At 42.8% G+C, this 19673-nt stretch overlaps 1 protein-coding gene across 1 annotated transcript in view; it reads right to left on the bottom strand.

Moving 5' to 3' along the window:
- Window positions 1-6935, bottom strand: part of nos1apb (nitric oxide synthase 1 (neuronal) adaptor protein b) — a 34850-nt gene extending 27915 nt beyond the window's left edge. Inside the window, exons 1-2 of the mRNA XM_067454246.1 lie at window positions 6312-6935; window positions 5932-6003 (exon numbers count right to left, since the gene is read on the bottom strand). Coding sequence (XP_067310347.1) covers window positions 5932-6003; window positions 6312-6416 — 177 coding nt within the window. The 5' untranslated portion in view covers window positions 6417-6935. The remainder of the gene's footprint in view (window positions 1-5931; window positions 6004-6311) is intronic.
- Window positions 6936-19673: the final 12738 nt, after the last annotated feature.

The following is a 19673-nucleotide window of genomic DNA, read 5'->3' as shown; positions in this document are numbered from 1 at the left end:
ACAGCCATTAGAATACACAGAGGGGCGGTGTTATGACCTATACTGAGACCAACTACCTGAGGGCGATCGAGATGTTTTGGCTTCAGTTTTTAACACAGGTGCTGTAGGCTTGGTTGGAACCTCAGCTGCTTTGAACTGCTTGTCAATAAAGACGTTTGTCACTCATGTTACCTTCCTGTCATCCTCTTGCCTGGCTCCACCCTCCTATGTACTACCCCTCAATTTTAATTTTCCTTCAGTACTCCTTATGGGATTGTGGTATATACACTCTGGTTTTCTCCGGTCAAATCTTAACTGGTCCAATCAGCGAGAAGTGGCTAAAAAAGATGACATTGCTGTTGTGTGCTAGCTTTAGATGACATACGTCATGACCAAACGTTAGCAATTGGTTTTGGCAGATCCAAAGTGGCTCTGGACTTCAACAGAGTTCCCGCCTTCAAGGAAGTTACCACTTGTCAATGGAGAGTGGCCAGACTCTTTGTACAAATTACATTAACGAGAGTCTGGTAAGAACAGGTTAATCATCCTCTTGTCTGTAGTGTGACAAAAATATGATAAATATCATATTTTTTTAAAAATATGACTTTCATTATAAATATGATTATCTCTAAGGTGAACATCATGATTTGTTATTCCCCATCTGAATCTAAGCATGCAACAAATAGAAAAGTCAACCAGCTGTTTATCATTTTAATTATTGTGCCTTTAGACCCAACAGCAGGGGAGCTTTTTACCCAAATACCATATTTTTACATGTTCTTCCATTAATGAAAAACTGTTGCTTTAATTACCTTGAACAAAACTGAAAATCTATCTATCTATCTATCTATCTATCTATCTATCTATCTATCTATCTATCTATCTATCTATCTATCTATCTATCTATCTATCTATCTATCTATCTATCTATCTATAAAATATCAAATTAGCACAGAATCAAGTAAGCACTGCTGCGCAATCACGTCAAGGATCAGCCAAATTTGTATGTGTTTCAAATTTTCCATCTCGAAAAGTGGACAGTTTGGAAAATGCTGGGGCAAGTTTTTGTGCCATCTAGTGGTTTAGAGGTAAATAAAACAAAAGGTGTCTTTTACCCCAGTGCACCTTTAGCCCTATTGTACTATACAGTGCATCTAAAAGTATTCACAGCACTTGACTTTTTCCACATTTTGTTATGTTACAGCGTTATTCTAAAATGGATTAAATTTATTTTTTCCCCTCAATTCTACAAACAATACATCATAATGACAATGTGAAATTAGTTTGTTTGACATCTTGTACATTAGTAACACTCAAAATTGAGCGCAGGTGCATCCTGTTTCCACTGATCATCCTTGAGATGTTTCTACAACTTGATTGGAGTCCACCTGTGGTAAAATCAGTTGATTGGACATGATTTGGAAAGGCAAACAACTTTCTTTATAAGGTCCCACAGTTAACAATGTATGTCAGAGCACAAACCCAGCCACGAAGTCCAAGGAATTGTCTGTAGACCTCCGAGACAGGACTCTATTGAGACACAGATCTGGGAAAGGGTGCAGAAAAATGTCTGCAGCATTGAAGGTCTCAATGAGCACAGTGGCCTCCATCATCCATAAATGGATGAAATAAATGAAACTCTTCCTAGAGTTGGTCATCCGACAAAACTGAGAGATCGAGGAAGAAGGTTCTTAGTCAGGGAGGTGACCAAAAACCCGATGGTCACTCTGACAGAGCTTCAGAATTTCTCTGTGGAGAAAGGAGAACCTTCCAGAAGAACAACCATCTCTGCAGCATTCCAACCAGGCCTGTATGGTAGAGTGGCCAGACGGAAGCTACTCCTTAGTGGAAGGTTGCCTGGAGTTTGCCAAAAGACACCCGAAGGACTCTCAGACCACGAGAAATCAAATTCTCTGGTCAGATGAAACAAAGATTGAACACTTTGGCCTGAATGGAAAGCGTCATGTCTGGATGAAACCAGGCACCACTCATCACCTGGCCAATACCATTCCTAAAGTGAAGTATGGTGGTGGCAGCATCATGATGTGGGGAAGTTTTTCAGCGGCAGGAACTGGGAAATTAGTCAGGATCGAGGGAAAGATGAATGCAGCAATGTACAGAGATATCCTTGATGAAAACCTTCTCCAGAGCACTCTGGACCTCAGACTGGGGTGAAAGTTCATCTTCTACCAGGTCAATGATCCTAAGCACACAGCCAAGATAACAAAGGAGTGGCTATGGGACAACTCTGTTAATGTCCTTGGGTGGCCCAGCCAGAGGCAAGACTTAAACCCAAATGAACATCTCTGGAGAGATCTGAAAATGACTGTGCGCCAACACTCCCAAGCCAACCTGATTGAGCATGAGAGGTCCTGCAAAGAAGAATGGGAGAAACTGCCCCAAAAGGTGTGCCAAGCTTGAAGCATCATACTCAAAAATACTTGAGGCTGTAATTGGTGCCAAAGGTGCTTCAACAAAGTATTGAGCAAAGGCTGTGAGTAGTAGAGCTGCAACTAACGATTATTTTTTCTGTCGACTAATCTAACGATTATTTTTTCGATTAGTCGACTAATCTAACGATTAATTTTTTTACCCTTTGAAATTTTTCAAAATTCTGTGGCACCCCCTCACATAAGTTACGCTAGAGGTGTAACAGTACAGACTGCTCACAGTTCGCTTTGTATCGCGGTTTTAGGTTCACGTTTCAGTACAGTTCGGTATTTGCTATGTTCAGGGGAAAAAGGACTACTGTCAAATGAAAATAAAGAAAATAAGAACAGATAACTTAAATAGAAGCAGCAGCACAAATAAATACTATTGAGCAAAGATGAGAACAAAATAAACAATGCTTTTCAGGTAGGTCTAACATTAGTTTTTAGGTAGAGAAATGGAATGAAGTAATCAAAGTAAAATAACCACACATTTAACTGTATAAAATCTAAAAAAAATAATCCTTATTAAACTTACAAAAGCTATTCAGTCAGGAGCAGTGAGTGATGTCTTTATCTTTTGTTTGACATTAAACAGACAGCAGTGAATGCTACTGCCCCTTTAAGACCCAAGGATCGTCGTATTTTCTGTAAGTTCACTTAAGGCATAGAGTAGGCTATGACATTTTGACAGATTTTTTGTGAGTTTGTCCGTTTAAGCACAGGATTTGAAAGATAACTCAATATTTGCGCGCTTTGGGACGAGTGCACAAAGACATCTTCTCATTCGAGTCTCCTGGCTACACGGGGGTGATGATGGTGCAAATGACTGCTCATATTCGGACGTACGGCAGCACTCGCGTGCGTTTCATAAAATTTACAAACATACATACAGCATTATTTTCAAGTTACAACCCATATTAAAGATGCGTCATCAGGTGTGAGATGAACCGAAGTGTAAGTGCGTCCCCGCAACTTTTGCTCGGGATCCCGGTTGGGAAACACTGGTCTGTATTGATTGACACCGCGCTGGTTTGTTTAGAATTATATGAGCGCCGTGACCGCGCGCTGCCGCGTGATGAATGCGTGTCGCAACTCTGTTATTCAACTGCTCTGGTTTTAAAAGCTATGTCTAAATGCGCCAAAATGCAATAAAACTTGTTTTACGGTCGAATGCAACGCGTGTGTGTGTGTGAGTGAGTAAGAGACGCGCAAAAGGGCGGAGAGAGCTAAACGAATATGCGTGCGTCTTTTAAATAGCGTAAAAATGAATGAATGACGAATGTGGCGGCCGTTATTGATTATGTGGCAGTCCGCCACAAATTAGTCTATGTGTGGGAAACACTGTTTGGCCTCTGTTTAAAGTATTCCCATACTTTTGATATTCGCGGTCTTGGTTTTTGTGATAGAACCAGGAGCAGAAGCCAACATTACGCGAGATGAACGCCTGACACGACGCGTCGACGCATTTCACGAACGTCGACGTATTTCTGTAGTCGACGTCATCGATGACGTCGACACGTCGTTGCAGCACTAGTGAGTAGTTATGTACATGTGATTTTGTTTGTTTGTTGCATTTTTTATAAATTTTAAAAGATTTCAAACAAACTTCTTTCGCATTATCATTATGGTGTGTTGTTTGTAGAATTGAGGAAAAATTATTATGGAATAAGGCTGTAACAACAAAAATGTGGAAAAAGTGAAGCGCCGTGAATACTTTCCGGATGCACTGTATACTTTACATGTATCTTCTGTACCACCACTGACATACAATTGACAATACAGTCATTTAATTAAATGTCCAAGTGAAATAATTATATAAGACTACTGTAAAAAAACATCAAGGTAAGCACTACCAATTTTCATGTACTCATCAATATGAGTCAGGTGTAAATTTTCAGAAATTATATTTAAGTGTATACAGGTCATTTTTGACCCAAACATAACATGTAATTTTTCTAACCGCCTATAGGTCAGTAAAACGTGAGGGACATATACAGTATAAAGACCAGATGCAACAAATTAATTAATCACTACTAAGTCTTTAAGTAAGACACATCACTTAAGAGTAACTTGTTCTGTAACAAGTAAACTTAAAGTAGCAGTTTGATAAAGTCACCACGTAATGTATACTGTATATGAACAAACAAGAATGAAAATTGTGTATTATAACACATACTCTGAATATCTCAGTTTCTAGGTAAGGAAAATTTGAGCAACCTGCACTGATGGGATATATCAAGATATCAACCACTAATGAAGATGCTATTGCCTTTGAAAGACTTGCAGTCATTGGAGAACTGCATAAGTAATCAAAGACTAGGAAATAATCAGGAAATCCACAGGGGTGGGATTAAAGGAGATGCACCAGGCATACTAAAATGTGTCTGGGTCAAAAGAACTCTCTTTCATCCGAAGCTCTGATTATGCTAACATGGACCAAAAGCAAGGCAAGCTTATTTCTAAGGAGCATGTTTTTCCTGCTGCTCTCAGTTCAACTCAAATAAATGAAACAGAGGGTGACATCTGAATTTTTTTTAGAACTATGAAATACTACTGAGTACTGACTCAACTGATTGATACAGGAAAAAGTTCCCAGAAGAGAAATATTGTGCAAACATGTCTAAACATTGCACAAACATATTCTCTTTGATGGAGAAAAGTTGATTAAAGTAAACTGTGCTGCTGCAAGCATAGCAAATAAATGCATCCACACTGGTCCACTGAGCAGAAAAGACACAAAAAACACTGGTTTCTTGGTCTTTACACTGGTTCCATATTACCAGAATAAACACCTTCCACCACAATAAAATGGTTTAATTCTTCAGTCCATAAAAATCATAACCAGTTCTACAGAGAAAACTGTTGAATTATTAAAGGGTTAGTTTACTCAACATTTTAAATTCTGTGAGTACAGTACTCTTGTTACTCCTGTCATTCATTATATGTGAATAAAAACCAAAATTGAATGTGTTTATCATATAAAGTGATTGTGTCTCTTCAGGAAATTTGGACAACACCGCTCAATTCATTTGGATTAGTTTTACGGTATCTTTATGAACTTTTTGAAGCGTCAACGTGGTAGGTCTCAGATTTCATCAAAAAAGATCTTGTCTAGTGGATTTGGAACAACATCAGGGTGAGTATTTAAAGAGAATAAAATTGCAATTTTTGCGTGACCTATACACTTAAAAGCCTAAAAAACCCGTTGCAATGTTAAAAATACATGTTATAATGCAGAATGAAGAAGAGATATTTAAGGTTTGACCTTTATATTTGTATATGTATTTCTGGGTCATAAATTGAAATACATTTCTGATATTGAAGGACAAACATTCTGACAGTTCCAGTTTATGATAACATAATGCAATGTAATGTATGTTCATTACCAGTAATACCAGAATTCTTACGCTTGTTGGTGAACAAAATATGCTAATTACACATCATTCTTTCAAAAAGGTCAACTGTATCTTTATGAAGATCATATTCCTATCCTTCACCTGACAAATTGAGGAACCCTTACCCGTATGCGTCTCATAGCGGACAATATTTCAATCCTGCTTTTAGGACGCACAATATCCAGGCTCCCAATGAACTGTGGCAGAAAATGTTCAAATAAGTAACATATGATGAAATGTATTTCTGAAAAAGTCAATGAATTGCATCCATGCCAGTGCAACAGGTGAAGTAGGCTATAGTTAGCCACAAAATATGAAAACCTTACATTACTGTCCATGTAACATATATTTATAGGCTACATGTATATAACAACTAGAGTCACAGTTAGTTGTTACAATGATAATTATTAAGTACAATCTACTTGCATAAGTCATTCCGATAAGTAGCCTACGCATAATTTGTGAGTCATTTAATAAACAAGTGCATTTTATTTTTAATATTTACCTTCACCTCGAATGTGAGCCCATGCTGGAAATGTCCTTCGTTATCAGCAGGAATCCTCTGATCCATAGAGTCCTCTACCAAATTATATTTACTCTTCTCCAGCATTGTGGTAGGCTATGCAAAGGAAATATCGTTCGATGCCTTTATTCATTCAAAACATGCCGAAGCCTCTCGGCTGCACTGATTTCTGAGGATTTCCTCACAGAAGGATGACGGCAGTCCTGACAACGTCCAAAGGCAACGGCAGAGAGGGATTCAGCATCATTTAGAGTAAATATGATCTCAGTGTTATGGTTCATAGCCAAGCAGAAGGTTCAAATAGCGTACGCCGGCCTGTTGGTCTGGATTTCCAGCATGATGATAAATCCCACCTGTCCCTTTTTGGCGCAGATGCTCCCTTATTATGAATTTCTGGTCGTACTATGGAAAGAATGCTTGTCTATTATTCAGCAGACAGCATCGCCATTGGAAGGTTATCAAGCAACATTAGGCGCGATCTAAGTAATATTCATGAGACAAACATTAGGTTTAAGCAAAGTCTGCATGGGATTATTAATAATTATGAACTAGCCTTCAGCGTAGTGGCATTCACAATTTCGCATCCATGATTTCTATACGGTTTATGAAGCTTTTCTCTCAGGCTGTGAAATACTGGACTTTGAAAATACTTGTGAAGTGCTGACATCTTGTGGTTGAACAGGTTAACGCGCCTAACTTTGCCTCTTAGTGCTGTTAAATTGAACGTACTGTTTGCTGAAAATATCCACAGTTTAAAGGCAGGGTAGGTGATGTTTTAGAATTGTTTTTTGTTTTGTTTTCTGTTGTTGTTGTTTGTTATCCTGGTTGAAAGTCTATTCACATCTGATAGCAATTCTAAGAGGTATACAATTTCTCAGCTAAATGCATAGGGCCATAAAATGCTCATCCAATCATTGCATTCGTCTGAAATATTGTCAATTTAGTCGTAATCTTAGTCCTGCACAAATGTACTTTTAAGTTTTTTTATTATTCATATTTAGTCCACATTATAGCCTACTGTTTTTGTTTATTCAAATTTTATTCAACTAAATGTCTGAGCATTTTAATTTTAGTCGATGAAAACTTCACATTTGCACAATATGGTTAAATTGATAATCCTGATTATTTTACTCAAAATTATAATCAATTATAATAGAAATGTATCCATATTTACTCATACACATAGTTTTCTCAATATCTAGCCATGTTTTAGGTCACTTCATCAAGTGGCCCTCAGTTTTCATCTGTATTATCATGGTGGTTAACACTACATTTTAATGGGCAAAGCAAATTTTTGCAGTTTTCTCCCTTAAGCAGTTCTAGTGGCTTACCATATGACTTTAGCTTTAAATGAACAGGCCACACTTTTTGGACATTAGCTTATTCAGCAAATCCCCCAGAGTTAGATAACATAAACTGTTAAAATAAAAAAATGGACATAGTGTCCATGACGTCACATAGAATTCTGAAGAGCAGTTTTAAAGGTGCACTATGTAGTATTTTTGCAGTAAAATATCCAAAAACCACTAGGCCAGTGTTATATATTTTGTTCAGTTGAGTACTTACAATATCCGTAAATGTTTCCAACTATTTGTAAATTGTGAGAAAATTGCTATTTTAACCAAGGACCGGGACGTGTCAGTATAGCGTTTGAGGGAGTCGCCTGTCAATTGCGTCATATCTGCGTTACCCTCGGTTTTATTTGTCAGAAGTGCTTTTCTTTTAGCAGTGTGAACATGTCACAGCAGCGCCGAAAGAACGCACAGAGGAACATCATAACATCATTTTAAACACACTTAAATGTATCTAATATGATAAACAGAGCTGCTTTACCTTATAATCATAACCGGAAAAGCGGAAGTGCGCCCGGCGACTGTGTCCCGTCCCGTCATAATAAAAGCCCCGGTGCTCACGAGCCGTGTGTTTGTATAACAATCGCTCCAGCGGCCATGATCAGCTCCACAACACTCGGTCCTGCTCTGCTTCATTCTACAGTAACGTTAATAATCACATCCATGAACATGATTTCTGCCTGTCCTATTTTCCACCGGCTGTGAGGTGAAGACCACATGTCCCAAGATACTGCGCTCAAACTTGGCGTCATCAAACTACATCATTGTTTTGAATAGGTGCCCTCTAGTGGACGGAAAGTTGCATAGTGCACCTTTAATTCACAGAAATTCAATTCGTTGAAATGAAAAATTTAGATGTGATTTAGTCACTAGAAATTTTCAATTGGAGACCTGAATTTTATTATTCTCTTTTTTACAGTTTAGACTGGGTAAACCCAGCCTGATCTGTCGGCTATTTGATTTTGCCCTGCAACTCAGTCTGGAAACCTGAAAATGGATTTCTACTGCTTCTGTTACCCTTTTTGCGGGAACCAATCACAGACTGGCTTATCCACCTGGTGCACTATTGGCGGGTTTAACAGAATGACAGTTAGAGAAGCAATGGGTCTTTGCCTGTTGATCACGCCTCTTGTGGTCTGATTGGTTGAAGGACTATCCAATTGCGTACAGAGTCGTTTGAATAATGCTTGTTTATCACGCCTCTTGTGCAGTAGAAAATACAGAGCAGACTCCCCAGACCAATGTTCAATCTTAAATTGAGCTTGGTCTGGTGATAGCATAGACTGTAAAAATAAAATAAAACGTAGTGTGCGTGAGTCACACATTGGATTTCGATAAGCCGTTCTGAAGTGTAAAGTAGAGACGAGCTGGCCGTTGCCATCTTCTGAGCGAGTCATTGGCCCCGTTCAGACTGCAGGCAAAAGTGGCCCAAATCTGATTTTTTTTGGGGTCAAGTGACCAGGTCAGACCTCTTCAGAGGTAGTGTGAACACTCAAATCTAGCCCAGATCTGATTTTTTCAAATCAGATTTAGACCACATACATATGTGGTCCTGAATCGGACCCAGATCTGATTTTTTCCAATGCGGCCGCAGTGTGAACAACCAAAGCGGATTTGATGCGGATATGATGCGTATTTTACGTCAATCTATGTCGACATTTGTCACAATTATGCACCAGCGAGTTAGCCCTAGACACAACAGACACAGACAGTAACATTAAAAACTTGACTAGATATGGAGAACAGCGATGGAGCAAGTCAGTGGAGGGAGAGTGAGATGTTAGACCTAATTAGTATATGGGGAGATACTTCAATTCAAGCTAAACTAGAAGGATCCTACCATAACTGCTCCATTTTTGAAAGCACACGAAATGGAAGAACAGGGACACAGAAAAACGTGGCTTCAGTGCCAAAGGGCGGATAAATGGCTATCCTCCTGTCAATCAAAGTTACCACGCCCTTAATTTTGCAGAATTTAATATAAGGACTTTATAAGGCTTTGTGTAGTGTAAACGAATGAGATACAAAAAAAAAAAAAGTACCCCCTCACAGTTGTCATGCAGGGCAAAAAATAGCCATATAGACCAAAACCACAATTTATACCAGGCTATAAATATGTTTTTTTTTTTGCTGTAAAGTTGGGAATTTTACCATGGGGCTCAATGAGATTCTGCTCCCTGGATGTTGCCGCTTGGGTAATAGCCAGACAAGGAGGTTGCTGCCAGTGTTGCCACAGTTACTTTGAAAAAGTAATCTGATTACTGATTACTCCTTTAAAAAGTAACTTAGTTACTTTACAGATTACTTTAAAAGTAACTAAGTTAGATTACAAGTTACTTTATTAGTTACATTCAGCTGTTGCCGACAACACCCCTGCCTTCTCAACATAGAAATGACAACCGTTTTTGGCAACACACTTTATTGGAAGTGCAATTTTAACAGTTACATCAACTAGAGCCCTGCATTTATGCCCAAGCCTGACGGCCCCGACTTTTTTACCCCCCCCCCCCCCCCCCCCCCCCTTAGAATTCTCCTTCGTTTTATATTTATTTTAATAATTAAAAGGAACAATGAGATGTGCTGTGCTGGTGGAAACAAGAGACCATGATAGCTTATGCCACTCGCAAGATATGGCTCGCGCAGGGTTAAAAGGGGGGGTGAAATGCTGTTTCATGCATACTGAGCTTTTTACACTGTTAAAGACTTGGATTCCCATCCTAAACATAGAAAACGTTTCAAAAACTAATGTTGGACGTTTGATGGAGTATTTCTGTGTCAAAAATACTCCTTCCGGTTTCTCACAAGTTTCGGAGATTTTTTTTCGAGTATGGGTCCGCTTGACGTTAATAAAACGGAAGGTCCTTGTATGGGCCGTATGGGCTCTTCTCCCGGTAGGGTGCGCGCGCGCGTGACTAGAGCGAGAGAGGAAATGCACGCCGTCAACACTCTCTCAGGTGCAGATCCAGTCGTCCGTGAACACTTATGTCGCGCGCCGCGCTCCACTTTATTCCTATGGGTGACGTTGAGCGACTTCAACGCTTCAGCACAGCATTCCGGGAAGGCATGAAACTGAGTGTTTCACCCCCCCTTTAAAGAGTCCGTTTCTTCAGTGCAGCTGCTAGAGTTATGGCCTTTTTACTGGTTCCTTCATTCATTTTCTCTGACCAGATATCTATCTGATTGCGCAATGACCAGGAGTAGGCCTAAATGCCTTCCGAGACGTATTTAATTCCGATCACTCAAACAAACCAATTCAGAAGGTGCATGAAAGCATTTCAGATGAAACCGCGGACAAATGTAAATGTATCTGGTTGTTTAAACCACACGTGTAAATTTTACTCCTGGCAAATAATTAAAAAATAAATGTGTGAGAGCGTGTTATGTTGTAGTCAGATAGATATGATGCTACTGCAACATCGCTGCAAATGAGTAAAGCAAGCCAACGCAAATGGCCGTAAATGAAACGTTAAAATAAGTCACACAAAACACAATCATCTTCAATATAAATTAATTAAAATACAAATTAAATGGGTTAATGAGACTAATGAGACTTAAAGGGGGGGTGAAATGCTGTTTCATGCATACTGAGCTTTTTACACCTTTAAAGACTTGGATTCCTATCCTAAACATAGACAAAGTTTCAAAAACTAATGTTGGACGTTTGATGGAGTATTTCTGTGTTAAAAATACTCCTTCCGGTTTCTCACAAGTTTCTGCGAGTTTTTTTCGAGTATGGGTCGGCTTGACGTTAAATAGAGCGGAAGGTCCTTGTATGGGCTGTACGGGCTCTTCTCCCGGAAGGGTGCGCGCGCGCGTGACTAGAGGGAGAGAGAGGAAATGCACGCTGTAAACAGTCTCTCAGGTGCAGATCCAGTCGTCCGTGAACACTTATGTCGCGCCGCGCTCCACTTTATTCCTATGGGTGACGTCGAGCGACTTCAACGCTTCAGCACAGCATTCCGGGAAGGCAGCGCTGCATTTGAACCGATTTGAACGCTGAAATTACGGGAAGCTTCAAGGCATCACTTCAGTCGCGTCGCAAAGTGGATTTCCACGGTCACTGCTGTCACAGGACTTCACCAAATCATACCAAAGAAGTGTGTTTTTGACGGAGCGGTCCTGCTTTGGAAGATGCCGGTGAGTAAATCAACTTCAAATGTCTCTGGTATTGGCTACCGTCGCATGAGTAAACATCAGTAAACGATACGATCGCGTGCTTCGTCATTCAAATGCGCTAACGGTTACTCCATTGTTGTTCTGTATAACGTTACACTATTCTGACTCTGACGTGCAAAACCGTTTTGCTTGCTACCTCTAAGGTCTAGTCACATACAATAGTCCATAAACCGAATCATGTCCTCATAAACTGCACACAAAGGCCTCTAAATACAGTACATACCACAGAGACGGACATCCTGATGTTGCCCTTTCTCCTGTTCAATTTATTTCAGCCTCAGATTTGATTGTGGATCATTATCTGTATTAGCTGAGATAGATGGGTTTCTCCACGCTTGAGGACGTCATCGCTTTGCGCTCTTGTCATTCTTTAGCTCCGCCCACACGATACGCCTCCACGCGCTCGGTTTTTTCCGGAAAGACTCGGTACAGCCCATATTTCTTTTATAAATATGATAAAACTAAAGACTTTTCGGAGATATGAAGGATGCAATGCTACTCTATAGGTACTCAAGATTGACATGAGATTGACTGAAACTGAGTGTTTCACCCCCCCTTTAATGAGACTAATGAGACCCTTAGGGTGTACTCACACTATACAGTTTGAACCGTGCCCGAGTGCGTTTGACCACCAATGCGCGGTTCGTTTGACTAGTGTGAGTGCCCCGAACCGTGCCCGGGTGCGGCTCGATTAGCCGGCCCTGGCCCGCTTGGAAGAGGTGGGCCAGAGCACGGTTCAGTTGGACTCGGGCGCGGTTCGCATGCAGTGTGAGCGCTAACCGTGCTGGAGTCCGTAATCAAAGCTGCAAAGTCCTTGCTACACTTCAGCTGGTACCTTGCAAACCTCCTCATACGAGCAGCACAATTACGTGAAAATTTTTGCGCCACTAAGGTGACAAATATCTGTTTAACAACAGGCTGTGAGAGGGCTGTGGACCAAACGACACAAAATTATCCACAAAGAAAACAGAGCGATGGACTCCATTGTGTTCAGAGAGCGCCGCTCTTCCTGTTTACCCCGTTTCGTTTTTTTGAGCGCTGTTCCAAAAGGGAAGGCTAGCGTATGCCTTTGTGGTGGTATAATAACTAGCCTACTTTATTTTTGATGTCAAAGTAGTTATTTCGTTTCGTTTCTTTATTAAATTCATTTAGAAAAATGTTTAGAGCAATTTTTTGTTTGTTAAATTAAAGTTTAAATTTTTTTACGTGACGACCCAGTCAGTTAACCGCATGTTTAATCAATTTAGTCTCTCAAACCAACTCTTGAATTGTCTTGCCTATATAAACTTTAATTTAACAAACCAAAAATTGCTCTGAACATTTTTCTAAATTAGGTTTATAAAGAAACGAAACGAAATATAACTACTTTGACATTAAAAACAAAACTGAACTATTTTAATGGCTGCAACAATGTACAAAAAAAAAAAAAACACGGGCTCCAGCCGGACTCGGGCTGAGAATTTTGATAAGCTGTCAGTTTTTACTAAGGAAAATGACTAAAATAGTAACTCACAGTGACTTGGATAAGTAACTTTAATCTGATTACTGGTTTGGTTAGATTACTCTTACTGGAAAAAAGTCAGATTAGAGTAACGCGTTACTATAGCCCCTTTCACACTGCGATTCCGGCAAATACACAGATAATGCGACCCGGCATTTGTTCTGTAATATGTGCGCTTTCACACACAACGCTTAACGGTCCCGGGTCGAGTTGACACGTGACATCCTGATGTGACGTATAATGGCGAGCGATCTCAGCTTCACCACGGATAGTAAGGTGCTCCAGGGTCTCGACTTGTGTCCAGTTTGCGCACATTTCTGCTTGTTTAATTTTAGTTTCTTTTGTATATGAACACTCTCTGCGTTTAAAACACAGACTAGCTCTTCTGGCACTGCAGGGTTGTATTATTGAAAAAACAAGCTCTAGGAGTCGCACGATAACTACGTACACGTTGCAGTTTCGGCTTTTGTTCACACAGCGCTCGTCCCGGGTCGAATACCGCAATATTACTAGGTCCCCGACCCAGGTCGAATTCGGTAATCAATCCCGGGACGTGGTTGCTTTCACAAAGAAGGCGACCCGGCAATGTTCCAGGAATATTGCGGGTCCAACGTGCAGTGTGAAAGGGGCGTCTGTAACGCGTTACTGGCATCACTGGTTGCTGCTTGGTCCATATACTATTGTAATCTCTCTGCGTGCCATATATGTTTGAAAAGTTTTCCCCCAATTCTTTTCTTCTCACTTTTATTTGTAAAATGTACCAAATGCAGTTACTCAGATCTACTTAATTTTTTTAGTTCCATACTCAGTTTATATGGTGTATGTCATTGACTTCACTGCTTTTTAAAATTAAAAAAAAAAAATTCAGTGTAGCCTACTGCTTAATAAGTGAGAAAATAACACTAACATTTCGAGTCTGTCCTGTCTTAGTACGCAGGGGCGTTGGGGGGGGGGGGTGCTTAGAAGTCAGTTTTCTATACATACATATACATTAATCAGAGTGTGGCTTATTTTGTTTACATTTTAAGTGTTTTTTTTATGATAAAAATGCAAAACCCCACCCATTGGTATCACTATGGTATTTTGTCAATTATTGAGCAGTAGGCTAGATGGAGCCGTTTAATTCTATGTCTATATGCTAAGCTAGGCTAGCAGTGGGTGACGGAGTTATGGCACGCACGGAGATGATCATAACATTGGTATGTATGGACTTATATAACTCAGGAGGATATGTTGAATAAGCTAAAGTCCCCAAAAGTCGGGATGTTCCTTTAAACCTGCACTGTCTTTTTGCTGTCTTTGCCATACAGTTAGCATTTTAATGGGCTGTGTGCTGTAGCTTAACATGACGAACACCTAGTTTGCCAGTCTGTCAGAACCTTTACCATTTATAGAGACAAGTATGACCATAATGTTCTTTTTATGTTCTTTTGGCTCTAGGGTCTACCTCTCAAGGTGTTGAGAGACTTGCGTCATCCCCCTGAACTTGATTGTGATGTGACTATAAATAAATGCACACAATAACACAGCAAATGTGTGCATTTCTTGACAAACACTGTTTTTAAGGTACATAAACAGATACGGAGATTCTGTCTCAGAGAACACACTGTACCTATTGAGTTTTATTTATTACTTCAGGGGACTGTCAAGTTTGCTGTTCCAGTTAATTTTTTTTGTCCTTTCAACCTCAAATCAATTTAATAGCCTCCTTCTGAGCCGAAGAAAGAAGGAAGCGAGAGATGGAGTGAGAACACAGGAGAGTAGCTTAGAGTAGAAAGGATGAATGTGAACGTTCCCTTAGAAACTTAATAATAACATGATGCAGCTCAATGAAGCCAATCAGTTATAAATTATGCTTTTTCACTAAGCTAACATGCATTAGAGGCTTTAAAGGAACTGTATGTAAGAAATGTATTTCAATTAATCATAAAATGGCCCTGTTATGTCGCTAGACATTAAGAAATCATGTTAATTTCAAATACTTATATCACTGACAACAGTAGTCCGGCCAGGATATTGTCATTTAAAATGTCATTGCCTGTACTTGTTAAACCGCATCCGACCCGTTTTCCGACACGAAGCGCTAATTAAAATCCGCACCCGACCCGCTTAAAATAGAACCGACCCGCACCCGAAATAAAATCAGTTTAGCGTAACATTATATAGGCCTACACATTTAGTGCCAGGTCATACAAAAGTAATTACAGCACCGCGCCACGTCTTTCGAACACATTATTCAAACACATTATTTTGAATGAGTGTAGCACACTGGCGGCGGCATTCGTCTCCTGTCCGCGGTGACTCAGGAAGTTCAAAATCCTGCCACGCCACAGAGTGCCAATGTACTGATTTCACCATGTGCTACAAGATGCACACATCGTGCAGCTCTTCTGTCAGAAGTGGATTCAAAACTCCGATGTGAGACCCCCTTGATTTCCTTGTGTGATTTTTTGAAAGTGAGAGAATCCTGGGAGGGCGTGCAGCGGTGCAGGCACAAATAACCTGATATTCCTTTAAAATTATTTTATTAACTTGAAATACAGGCAAGACATATTTTTGTAGATGTTTTCCTAAAAATATGCATACATTTTATGTTCGCACATGACTGTTTTAAACCCGTATTAGACCCGTGTGTCAAATGACACACACAAATGTTTCTTTGTGTGTGTCATTTGAAAACAAAATCCCATTTTGAGAAGAAATAACATTGTTTTGAATGTAAAACGTCTCAGGTTACGTATGTAACCCTAGTTCCCTGAGGGAACGAGACGCTGCGTCGAAACGCTGTGAGAACGCCTCTGCGTTAATGCGTCGTGAAGCGCCTGTAGAACCATTCCATCGGAAAAAAGATCGATCGTCGGCGTGATGACGTCATCGACCGGAAGCTATAAAACGTCCGTGAAAACAAACAGGAACTAACTTCTGATAAAGCCTGAAGTAAGTGATCACGGACACGCCGGGAGTATGGCAGAGCGACGCAGCGTCTCGTTCCCTCAGGGAACTAGGGTTACATACGTAACCTGAGACGTTCCCTTTCGGGGAACTCGAGCTGCGTCGAAACGCTGTGAGAACGCTTATACCCACATCGCCATAGGACCAAGTGTCTCGTATGTGTGAAGCCGAAGCGCACACGGTTACGAGAGTACCTGTGCCCCTACTGTAGATGCCAGGTCTAGTTCGTAGAACCTGACGAAGGTAGAAGGAGACGACCATCCGGCCGCGTTACATATATCATGGAGGGAAGCCCCCGACAAAAGTGCTTTAGAAGCAGCCATACCCCTGGTTGAGTGCGCCCGGACAGCCAGTGGAGATGGCTGCCCGGTAGCTTCATAAGCAAGTGAGATGGCCTCGACCACCCACTTGCTCATCCTCTGCTTGGATACTGGAGCCCCCTTCTTAGGGGGTCCAAAGCAAACAAACAATTGTTCAGTTTTTCTCCACAGGGCAGCTCTGTGGACATAAGTATCCAGTGCCCTCACAGGACACAGCAGATTTAACCTTTCCTGGTCTGACGTCATAAATGGAGGAGGACAGAAGGCTTGTAGAGTGATGGGGCCCCGTGGGCTCGTAGGAACCTTGGGGACATAACCCGGCCTGGGATGCAGAAATGCTTTCACCATCCCTGGCGCGAACTCTAGACATGAGGGCCCTACTGACAGGGACTGAATATCTCCTATCCTTTTAAGGGATGAAATGGCCAAAAGGAAGATAGTTTTCAAGGTGAGGAACTTATCCGAAACCTCCTCTAGAGGTTCGAACGGAGGTCCGGACAAGCCCCTCAAAACAATGGCCAAGTCCCATGCCGGGACCCTCGAGTGCATAACTGGCCTCAACCTTAATGTGCCACGAAGGAAGCGTGTAATTAGAGGGTGTCTTCCCAAAGACACTCCACTGCAAGGGACGTGGACAGCACCCAAGGCCGCCACGTACACCTTAAGTGTGGAGGGGGTCAACCCTGCAGAGAACCTCTCCTGCAGGAACTCCAGCACTGTACCAACCGGGCAGTTAACTGGGTCCCACTGGCGTTCTCTGCACCATGCTGAGAAAAGTCTCCATTTCAAAGCGTACAGCTTCCTTGTGGACGGAGCTCTGGAGTGTAGGATGGTCTCTACGACCTCGGCCGAGAGACCCTCCTCTATGAGCCTAGCCCCCTCAGAGGCCAGGCCCACAGTTTCCACATCTCTGGGCGTGGGTGCAGGAATCTCCCGCCCGCCTGAGAGAGTAGATCCCTCCTGGTCGGAATCTCCATCGGAGAGCCTTCCAGGAGAGATATCAGGTCCGAAAACCATACTCGGGTCGGCCAGTTCGGAGCCACTAGAAGTACCTGGGCCCCGTCCCGGCGTACCCTCTCCAGAACTCCTGGAAGCAAGACAATCGGGGGGAAGGCGTACAGAGGCAGCCTCGGCCACTCCTGTACCATGGCATCCAGCCCCAGCGGGGCCGGATGGGTCAGAGAAAACCACCGCGGGCAGTGAGAGTTCTCCGCCGAAGCGAACAGGTCTATCTCTGCTTTCCCATAAACCTTCCAAAGGAGCTCCACCACCTCTGGGTGGAGTCTCCATTCCCCGGGCCTCGGCCCCTGTCTCGACAGGCTGTCTGCTTCCTGGTTCAGGGCCCCCGGGATATATACTGCCCTGATTGACAGCAATTTCCCTTGGGCCCACAGGAGGATCCGATGTGCCAATTTGTCCAACGGACGAGACCTCAGACCCCCCTGGTGATTTATATAGGCCACCACGGACGTGTTGTCTGTTCTGACTAGTACATGGTGGCCCCTGAGGTCGGGCAGGAACTGTTTCAATGCAAGAAACACTGCGAGCATCTCTAGCCGATTTATGTGCCAGTGCCGCTGATGTTCCTGCCATAGACCCTGGGATGAGCGACCACTCATGGTCGCCCCCCAGCCCGTGAGAGAGGCGTCTGTCGTTAGCGTTACGCGACGAACATGAGCCCCCAACACGGGACCCTGAGATAAAAACCCCGGGTTTTTCCACATGACCAGAGCACGTAGGCATCGCCGCGTGACTTTGATCGTGCGGAGCGGATTTCCCCTCGGGGAGAACCCTTTTGTTTTGAGCCACCACTGCAGTGGCCTCATGTACAGTAGGCCAAAAGGTATCACGTTGGACGCTGCTGCCATGAGACCTAATAGTTTCTGGAATCGTTTCACAGTGACGGCTCGGCCTAGCTTCTGTTCTTTGGCGGCTGCCAGGATCGATGCTATGCGTGTTGGCGATAATTGCGCCCGCATAATTACCGAATCCCAGTTCACACCTAGAAAAGTGGTTCTCTGAGCCGGAGAAAGCACACTCTTCTTGGCGTTCAGCCTCAACCCCAGCTTCGACATATGGGCGAGAACAGCATCTCGATGCTGAACCGCCATCTGCTCTGTATTCGCTAGAATCAGCCAGTCGTCGATATAGTTCAGTATGCGGATGCCCTGTAGACGCAGCGGCGCCAGAGCTGCATCCACACACTTGGTGAACGTGCGGGGTGACAGTGCTAGACCGAAGGGAAGTACACGATATTGGTATGCCTCTCCCCCGAAGGCAAACCTCAGGAACTTCCTGTGATGTGGAAGGATGGAGACATGAAAATACGCATCTTTGAGGTCTATGGTGACAAACCAATCCTCCGATCTGACCTGCGCTACAATCTGTCTGAGTGTAAGCATCTTGAATTTGAGCTTGGCCACCGAGCGATTCAATAGCCGCAGATCTAATATCGGGCGTAAGCCCCCATCCTTCTTCGGCACGATGAAGTAACGGCTGTAAAAGCCAGACTCCCTGCTGGGAGGGGGAACCCTCTCTATAGCCCCTTTTTGCAGGAGTGTCTCTACTTCCTGTGCCATTACCAGAGCCTGCTCCGGGCCCACCTCTGTAGATAGGACACCGCAGAAAGGAGGTGGCCGACTCTTGAATTGAATGGCGTACCCCCTTTCTACTATCTGCAGGACCCAACGAGATATATTTGATAGACGTTTCCATTCGTCTAGAAAATCTACTAAGGGAACCAGCCTCTCGAGGCTGGCCTCTGGTGTATTTTGAGCAACAAATACAGTGCCCTGAAGCGGCGGACCGGCAGGGAACGACTGACTTGACTGCTCGGGGGCCCCCCGGAGGGGGTGCGGACCACCCTCGGGTGGCCCGCGGAGACCGACTGCGCCCCGGCATTGCGGCGGGGTTGGCAGCGCGGCCCCCCGAGGGTGCCGTAGGGAAGCGGGTACCGTTAGCAGGGGTAAACACCGCTTCCCTATGGGGGGAACCACCCTCAGCGTCCTGACGCTTCTGGCGTCAGGAACGCTTCGACGAGGCC

Source organism: Pseudorasbora parva, chromosome 9 (assembly GCF_024679245.1).
Source record: "Pseudorasbora parva isolate DD20220531a chromosome 9, ASM2467924v1, whole genome shotgun sequence".
NCBI lineage: Eukaryota > Metazoa > Chordata > Actinopteri > Cypriniformes > Gobionidae > Pseudorasbora > Pseudorasbora parva.
The sequence above is the reverse complement of the archived record's forward strand: the minus strand, read 5'-3'. Positions and strand labels throughout refer to the sequence as shown.